General features: G+C 42.3%; 1 protein-coding gene across 1 annotated transcript; it reads right to left on the reverse strand.

The window, feature by feature from the left end:
• Positions 1 to 426: 426 nt before the first annotated feature.
• Positions 427 to 9,364, reverse strand: stxbp6l (syntaxin binding protein 6 (amisyn), like). The gene is made up of 8 exons (XM_017684821.2): positions 9,251 to 9,364; positions 7,685 to 7,858; positions 7,209 to 7,339; positions 6,976 to 7,121; positions 5,650 to 5,789; positions 5,275 to 5,382; positions 2,627 to 2,813; positions 427 to 1,321 (listed from the first exon to the last, which is right to left on the reverse strand). The coding sequence occupies exons 2-8, from the start codon at positions 7,839 to 7,841 to the stop codon at positions 1,312 to 1,314; spliced, it is 879 nt and encodes a 292-aa protein (XP_017540310.2). The 5' UTR covers positions 7,842 to 7,858; positions 9,251 to 9,364; the 3' UTR covers positions 427 to 1,311.
• Positions 9,365 to 9,565: the final 201 nt, after the last annotated feature.

Consider the following 9,565-nt stretch of genomic DNA (forward strand, 5'->3'; position numbering starts at 1 on the left):
AAGAAAATAATAATTAAAATAACAGTATTCATTAAAATGAGGAGGTCCACAGTTTGAAAGCATGATAACAGAAAATCAGTCATTAATTTAAAAATAATGAGCTAGGTGTCCCCAGACTTTTGACAGGCAGTGTAGCGGTGCAGGTCAGTTCAGTGTTCAGCGCCGAATAATATCAGATATTAATTCACTGATTTGATTTAACTATCCGAACGATTTTACTGCATTTTATTTCACCATTTTGTTAATTTTTTTTTTTTAATGTACATATTTATATCTCAACTTCTACTTGTTTTTGTACTCTTTTTGTGTCCACTCACTGTCCACTCTATTAGACACTCCTACCTTGTCGGTCCACCTTGCAGATGTAAAGTCAGAGACGACAGCTCATCTGCTGCTGCACAGTTTGTGTTGGTCATCCTCTAGACCTTCATCAGTGGTCACAGGACGCTGCCCACAGGATGCTGCCCACAGGACGCTGCCCACAGGACGCTGCCCACAGGACGCTGCCCACAGGACGCTGCCAGCTGGATGTTGTTGGTTCTCAGTTCAGCAGTGGCAATGAGCGCAACACGCACCACCACGCCACCACCACGTCAGTGTCACTGCAGTACTGAGAATGATCCACCACCCAAATAAAACCTGCTCTGTGGGGTTCCTGACCACTGCAGAACAGGGTAACAAGTAAGCAGAGAAACCGATGGAACACAGTCTGTGCTCTTAAATGGTCAGTGGAGCTGATAAAATGGACAGTGAGTGTAGATACCATGAGGTGGTTTTAATGTTATGGCTGATGGGTATAAAATGTACTATTAATATTATTACTGAATCTGGGCCGCGTACTCCTCTCTGCTCTGTTTGATCTGAGACGGTCATGATTTTACACGTTTAACATGTTAGATTACTGAGGATTATTCACTGCAGTGACAGCAGCATCATACATTTAATCAAAGCGTTAGCTGAGATAATCTAAAGCGAATGCACAAAATCCAAATGAGGCAAAAGCTGTTTGTTCTGAAACTGCAGCCACCAGATTAAACAGCTCACTTCACCCGGCTACATCTAGAGGAGCATCTAAAACATCACCCCAAAAAGCAACAGTAGAGCAGAGCCGCCCTCTAGTGGCACACAGGAGGAGCAGCAGCGTCCAGAGAAGAAGCAACCTATGAGTCCACTCCAGTCCAGAAGAGGGTAGTGTTTTCCATCCTCCACACATCCAGAGAAGGTGGAACGTCACAAGTCGCACGGGTCAGCGAGTAGAGGTTAAAGGTGCGGAGGGAGGGAAAAGCGTCTGATCCTCTTAATTCAGCTGCTTCAAGGCAAACTGGGACCAGAGAAGAATACAATATAATATACACATCAAAGCTTTATAGCCTTTATGCAGTATAACAATCATATGATATATGGAGTGTTCTGCCAAAACAGTTCAAAACCATTTAAAGACAATGAAGTATTCAGATCTTACAGATTTAGAAGGATTATGTTCTGATCTATTTAAAATCAAGGCATTAATACAGAAATAAGCAAAATATATACACAATCATCATTTATAGGCCGCTTTATTGGGAGGAGTATGTCCCAAACCCTAACGCATAAATTTACATTTCTCAAAATAATTACTTTGTGGTATCGTTGTTCTATGATTTCTTGTAAAGTGAAGTTGAAAGATTCAGATTTATAACGTGGTAAATTTTTAAATAAAACATGCTGTCTAACATTTTCATGTCACCACTGAAACAAGGAGTTTTAGTCTGTAAGCAGAGACTTGTTTGAGCCACTTGGTGAGCAGTTAGAGCCCATCGTATTTAAGCAAATGTGTCCCAAAGTCTGAAAATCAGTGAGAAACATTATGAATTGTATTTTTTGATGTCTTCATATATATATATATATATATACACTCTGCTATATACTATATGTAGTCTGATGAAAGAGCTGTAGGTTTTGCTGTAAAAGACATTTAAAAGCTGTATTTGAATGGGAGTGATACAGTCATGGGTTCTATCAGATCGACATGTTAGCACATCTACACGTTATTCACGCACTGACAGCCCTAATAGTCTATAGCATACAGTTCAAACACCAAACCACACACACGCTTCAGAAAAGACCACAGTAACACATACAGAGTTATACAGTGACCTAAAATGTGCTCAGTCCCAACTAATTTCTATTTTAGATAGATTAGATTAAATAGCCCCACCCACTCAGCATCTATGAAGTCTTGGTGTTCTCTCAGGGAGCTTCATGAGGAGACACCTCAGATGATTTTCCAACAACTGAAAACCCACACATGATCACACCACTAAACTGCTGTAGGCTTAATGGGTGGAGCTAAACTGCTGTGGACTGAATGGGTGGAGCTAAACTGCTGTGGACTGAATGGGTGGAGCTAAACTGCTGTGGACTGAATGGGTGGAGCTAAACTGCTGTGGACTGAATGGATGGAGCTAAACTGCTGTGGACTGAATGGATGGAGCTAAACTGCTGTGGACTGAATGGGTGGAGCTAAACTGCTGTGGACTGAATGGGTGGAGCTAAACTGCTGTGGACTGAATGGGTGGAGCTAAACTGCTGTGGACTGAATGGATGCCCTCACTTTTCAGTGAGTTTCTTGTATTTTACTGCTTACCTTCTGGGCGATTTTGCAAGTTGTTTTGCAGCCCTGAAGTCTCCCCGGTCACTAAACACCTGACTGGCCCTGCGGACTACACTACCCATACTCCTCTCTGCTGGAGGAGAGGAAGGGGGCCTGAACAGTTTAGCAGTGGATGCTTTTGCAGTGGGAGCTTTAGCAGTGGACGTTTTAGCAGTAGAGGCTGAAATGACAGAAAGGACATCATCAGTCAACCCCCTGTGCACTTTAATAGAAACACTTACCTTGTGCTTCCACTAACTGGCCACTTTATTAGAAACACCCACCATGTGCTTCCACTAACTGGCCACTTTATTAGAAACACCCACCATGTGCTTCCACTCACTAGCCACTTTATTTAAAGCTGCAGGTATGGGTTGGATTTGGGCTTCAGTTTCATGCCTGTGCAAACCTCAACAATAACTACACGTCTACAACCAAACTGGAAAACGCCCAGCTCACTGCCTCTACATCCATAGGTTCCTAACCCTGGTTCCTGAGGAACCCCCTGTCTTGCAAGTTTCTCCTGCTCTTAGCACACCCAATTCAAGTCATTAACGCCTCATTAATGAGCTGGTTAGTTAGATTGGGCGTATTGGGAACAGGGAAACAGTGAAATGGACAGGGCAGGGCAGGGCAGGGCAGGACAGGGCAGGACAGGGCAGGTGGTGCTCCAGGACCCACTGCAATAGAGAGTAGCAAGCCCCTCAAGGCCACCACCAAACTTGTCTCTGACAACTGCTCCTTTCTAAGACATGTGATGGATTGCCAAACTAGTTCCTCAAGTAATCAATGCTTTCCGACACATCTTCCCATCTTTAAGGTCCATGACCCCCACCCCTGTTTCTAGTCCTGCTTCAGACCTCTTTGCTGGGTCACCCTTGACTTTGGATATCTTGGCAGGTTTAACGGTCCCTTCATGTGGTCCAAGCTCACCACATTCTTTGGGAGCTGCATGTTAAGCTCTCCCTGTGTATTGACCTCTTACAATGACTAGTTGTAAAGTCCTAATTGCTACACCAGAACATAAACCCACTCCATCGATTCATCATTCAGAAAATCAATCAAGGCATCGGAGGTGTCTGTAAGGCTGGTCACTGTGTTCCTCCAGCCTGGCACCTCTCCCATCCATTACACTTCAAGCAGTCAGCGTGAAGCCTGGTGCCAGCTAACACCCCCCCACACACCACTATGTGTCCCCGCTCACCCTCCAGAACAAAGTGGCCTCTGAACCCTCGTAATGGAGCCTTTCTCTGGAGATCAGAGCACTGTCAGCGAGATCTAAACAGCCAGCCGCTGCAGAGGAATAACTTTCAGCTCACAAAGACCCAGTCACAGACCAGCCACCACCACCAACCACTCAGTCTCACAGAGTAGGTGATGGAGACAAACTCCTGTCCTGGCCCGCTGTCCTGATTTAAAGATTCCCTCACCCAGCTCCTCTTTATCAAGCTTTCCAACTTAAATGTGATGGGGGATATTTAACTGTGCAGGGCAGTGGGTCCCCTCACGTACAGTCTATAAAACCTTCCAAAATCTGTTTACAGCCGTTTTAAAATGCACAGAATTCACAAATATGACTGCATACATTACCTGGATTAAAGAAAACAACAGTGCTACTCCCAGTAGGGCTGAATGATTTGGGGAAAAGATCTGCAATTTTTTTCACCAATATTGTGACTGTGCTTCAAATCCATAGAAAATTATTTTCTATAAATTAATTTACAGGCCTGCTTATTGGCCAAGAAGACCTGAAGACCCTCCTTTTCTTGCATAATGTTTGGGGATGTAATGTCACATATACAGAACGCTTGTGTTTGGCGTTTTGTTGGTTCTGATTGGTTTAACTCCTCTACAGGCAGTTTGCAAACTGTGTCATTAGGTTAAATATTTTCACTTACAAAATTGTTGATAATGTGTTCTATAATAGAAATTGCAGCTCTTTCTTTTTGAAAACACCACTCGCTCAAGTTGTGATTTCAATACAAAAAAGGTGAATCTTTCAGCCCTTCACAGTAATAATCCAGGACAGTTAAGCTGCTTGACAACAGTTATCTATCTTATACTTCACTAAAACCATGATTAAAACTAAAAATAGCAATTAACTCCAATAACAATAAAAAGGACCGTTTTTCAAAAACATGTATAATCTATAATCATTTTACTCTGCACTTACCAAATACCTGCTATCTTCATAATACTAAAAAATAAAACTAATACTAAATAAAAACTGAACTAAAACTAAGGCTTTTCAGAAAATAAAAGCTAAACTAAAACTATTCATGCAACTTTAAAACTAGCCTGAAAAAATCAAAATGAGAAACACATTATAAATAAAAAAGATACAAATTAAAAACTAATATAAAAAATTTCAAAGCTGTAATAACCCTGTACTGTTAACGAGCGGCACTACTGCATAATTAATTGAGACTGAACATTAGGCTTTGTATCATATAATGTTATATGAAACAGCAGTGGCCCAGTGAGGCTGTGTGTTACTGTAAGGTCCAGAGTGCCTTTGATCTTTTTGTTTACGATGTGATGGAGCAAAATCATAGACTTTCCAGCAGTTTTCCGAGGTCTGGTCTGGGAAACAATAGATGAAAATAAAACAATAAACAAACTGAGCAAACATTCGGTCTTACCTTTCTGGCTGCTGCCTTGAAGCTGGCCTTGGTTTGCAATCATTGTGTTCTTCATTCGATTCAAAAAGATCTTGCAGCGGTAGATGACCATGTTTACAGAGCAGGCGTCTACAGTAAACAAACAGAAGACCTGTAAGCCAGTGCTAATAATCAAAGGCTACTCATGCAAGTAAGACCATGCTGTTCAAGGTGCACAGTAATTCCTAAAAGACTCGACTATGTGCTTTCTGACACTGTATGAAGCCGTGGTGTCTATAAACATGAGCTGAAGTACGTTATCACAGCTAAGCACAGTAGCACTCGGCTTTAATCCTCACAAATGATCACAGCTCATTTTAGACCGTAACTCTAAAAATGAATGAGTGAAGCTCTCACCTCCCATCAGTTTGGACTGGCAGTTGATGAACTCAGTTGGTCGATGAGCAGTCTGGACCTTCTTCCTCTCCACCACTCCTGTAACAGCGGGCTGGTCCCCCGAGGCTCCGGGGCCTTTCGCATCCCCGGTGGTCCCGACACTGGAGTGGAGAATTTTCAGCAACACAATAAAATGTAACGTTTTCTATCACTTCTATAACATCAGTGGCCGTATCAAAAACATTCAATGTTTTAAAAGGTATGTCACATTAAACAAAACCCTAACCCTAACACATATTTGCATTTCTATACATTGGAGCTGGACTCGCTGACGGCCGTGTCGGAGAGATGGACGCTGTCTAAACTGCAGGCCATTATGGACAATGGCTCCCACCCACTCTATGACACGGTGATGAGACACAGGAGCTCATTCTACTGAAATGACCACAGAGCGCCACAGGAGGTCATTCTTACCTGTGGCCATCAAACTCCTGTGTAACTCCTCCCTCAGTGTGTGATTCACAGTGTGGATCATCTGCACAAAACTCAATACCCAACTGTTCATATGTGTAACAATAATAATAATTGTGTGCAAAAACTCAGAGGGACAATAAGTGAACTGCTTTATACTGGATGTTTAATATTTATTATTACAGTTGGGGGCCATTCAAGGTCTCCCGATCTGACCCCCTTAGACTTTTATCTTTGGGGTCATCTGAAGGCAGGTTGTCTATGCTGTGAAGATACGAGATGTTCAGCACCTGAAACTACGGATACTGGAAGCCTGGCATTCCTTCTGCGGTGTTGCTCTCAGTGTGTGAAGAGCGGGAGAAGAGGCTGCACTGATGATCCAACACAACGGGCAGCACTCTGAACACGTTTTATAAGTGGTCAGAAACTTGTAAATAACTCATGAAAGAATAAAGTGACATTAAAACCAAGCACACCAGTGTTTTTCTTGTGAAATTCTCAGTAAGTTTGACGTGTCACACGACCTTCTTCCCACGGAAAGAACTAAGGTTGGATCCAAAACGGCCGACTTCAAAACGGCCGCCATGGTCACCATCCATCTTGAAAAGTTTTCCCCCTCCCATAAACTAAAGTGCCACAAACAGGAAGTTAATATCACCAACCATTCCCGTTTTATTTGGGTGTATCTATTTAAATGGCCCACCCTGTGTATTAAAAACACGTTGAAATATGCCAAGGCAGCGTAGTGTAATACTGCTTCACTACATCGTAACTACATTCACTGAGATTTCATTCCGCAGAAATAAAAATATGATCTGTTGAATTTTAGCTGTCGTTACCCATATTTGGTACATCATTGTACAAATTCATACATACCCCACACTGGCCGGCTCGAGCTGGCCCTCCCAGTAGTTCTGGCAGGCATGATAGAGAATTTGGACGAACATGCACTTCTCTGCAGCTGAGCTGGCTACCCACTGGTCATGGTTGTGGTCAAACACCAGATCAAACTCTGGACTGTCCTGAAAACAATTAATCAGAGCGACTGGCCAAACAGAAACACATTAACGGAAGGCAGAGACAACTGAGAAAGAACTGAAGGGAGAAACCTTGTTGGGGTTGTTGCCGTCCACCCGGCGGAGCTGCACTACTGACCATTGAGACCGTCTGGCAAAGCGTGGAGAGCCGGGATACTGTTTCACCTTCGTGATGAAAACCTGAGCAGGTCGCTTATTTGTAACTGCAGTTAGTTCGTTTAGACAAAAGCACATCAAAGAGTTCAACAACCAATTAGCAGCCATTAAGACCAACATGTGTCCATGTGTCTGCAGATCACTACATAATAAAGTCTATCAGGGACGACTTTTGCAAATGTGTTCAATTATTCAGGCAAAATGCTAATTGGTGGGCTATAAGTGTCCATCATTGGTTAGCTATGTTAGCCTTGTAGCTCCAGTTCTAAAACTAACGTGGTTTGGTTTAGAAACCAAGTCGGCTGCTTTGACTGAAGTGGAAAATTGTGTAAAATTAGATTTTTCGTCAAATGAAACCACATTACAGTTCCACTAATACAGCTGTGAATTACCGGACAGGCAGAGGAAGGTGACATAGTCTCTCCTGCGGCCTGCCGTGAGGAAGGGCAGCCTCCTCCTCGTCCTCTTCTTCACCTCGATTGCTACCAGTAACTTCTCGTCCTGCGGGGCAAAGATTTCCCTGCTGATGGCGGACTGGATGTTCATCATCAGAGCGCCAAGGGCCTCTGCAGTGGCACATTTCAGGACACATTTTAAAACCAGTGGTTACAGTGAAAGATGGTCAAATCTAAGAGTGAAATTTTGGTGAAAATTATGCTCCTTTGAACAGAAAGTGATCTGAGTCAGTTCTAACGGGAAAATGATTTCAGTTCTTTAGCTTTTAATTGCTGCATTTGACTAAATGGATCATAATATTTCATGGACCAGCTTGAAAACTGTTGGCCACTCAAAACTGCCCTAAAAAGTTTAATCCTACATTAAAGTAGGATAATACTGTTCTAGGTGAATGAGACATAGATATCACATCTCGGTGTACCACAGGGTTCTGTCCAAGGCCCACTTTTATGCCCCTTGAACAATTACATTATTAAATTACATTAATATTTTTTACATATTTTTTATGTTCTTTGTATTCTTTTCATGGTTTGCAAGATCTGTTGAAACCAACAGTGACCGTCCTTGTGCAAAGCCTAGTTTCTGAGCCAACTGCAACAGGAGCTCAGATTGTAACAACAGAGATTTGCTTCTTACATATAACACAATGCATAGCATTAACACTTCAGGGCCACATTTCACCATATATAAACAGAGCAAAGAGGGCAAACAGTGCGTAGAGTGGAAGAACAAACAAGCCAAACACCAGAACAGTCTTATCCTAATACAGATCTCAAATTAAGGAATTATTAGCCTTTGTCAGTGCTATGTGGACAGCATGGTATTCTTTAGGGTGTACCACAGGGTTCTGTACTAGGCCTTTAATTTACCTTGTATTGCTGAATTACATTAATAGAGTATGGATGACATGATTGAGGTCTGTGGGATCTTTAAAAACCAACAATTATTGTAGAAAATATTAAAATTTTGCCTCAGAGAGATGCCATAAAATAACAACTTTATAGAGCAACTTTAAGAACTTTAAAGAACTAAGCAGGAAGAGCCTTTTAAAGAACCTCCACACCATGTAAAGATTCTATACCAACTAAAGTTTCCCAGATCTTCACATTCAAGCCAAGAATCACAAAGAAACAGTGCAAAAAAAAAAATGCAGAACAATGAAAGAGAGCAGCTGAGAGATGGACAGACTGGCCATTGTGCTCACATCAGTCATGCCAAGACAAATAAACACCAATGACCGTCTGATGATTGTGACCAAATCATGAAAGAAAGTTTTAAATCAGCACTTTATCCAGCAGATTGCAGCAGAAAGGAGCTTAAGTCTTCTGAGAGTTTGATAGCAAGTAGGAAACAGGCAGGAAAAGCCTCTAAACTTCAGCAGCATGAAAGCAAAGTTGATAAATGGGCATTAGAGTTGATGTTAGTGTCGAATCTGACCACAGCAGCAGCTGTTAGTGCTTTAGAGTCTCTTATACATAAAGACTTACACAACACATACTCACCCTGGTGGCTCTGTCCGACCTCCTGCTTCTCTCTTCCTCAATCTGCTCCTTCTTTAAAGCCGCTCACAGTCCACCCCCCACCCCCCCACCCGTCAGTGTGAGTGTGTGATGGGGAGTGCGCAGTGAGCAGCTTCAATCAGTTGTGAAACGTACAGTTCTGTGTTCCCCCTCATTTAAACAGCCATTAATTACAAGTTTGTGAGATTAGATATGAGATAGTCTGCCTGCATCATGGAGGAGGTAAAGGAAATAACTGAGTTTCCAAAACTGGATTGAAAGCTACAGAGAAAATGTTTCTCATCATAACCACCTGGT

This window comes from Pygocentrus nattereri, chromosome 4 (genome assembly GCF_015220715.1).
Source record: "Pygocentrus nattereri isolate fPygNat1 chromosome 4, fPygNat1.pri, whole genome shotgun sequence".
Taxonomy (NCBI): Eukaryota; Metazoa; Chordata; class Actinopteri; order Characiformes; family Serrasalmidae; genus Pygocentrus; species Pygocentrus nattereri.

Coding starts and splice junctions, on each gene's coding strand:
- stxbp6l (XM_017684821.2), bottom strand. CDS start 7,841: ATGATGAACATCCAGTCCGCCATCAGCAGGGAAATCTTTGCCCCGCAG. Junction 7,122..7,208: donor ACGGCAACAACCCCAACAAG/GTTTCTCCCTTC, acceptor AATTGTTTTCAG/GACAGTCCAGAGTTTGATCT. Junction 2,814..5,274: donor TCAAGGCAGCAGCCAGAAAG/GTAAGACCGAAT, acceptor CTGTCATTTCAG/CCTCTACTGCTAAAACGTCC.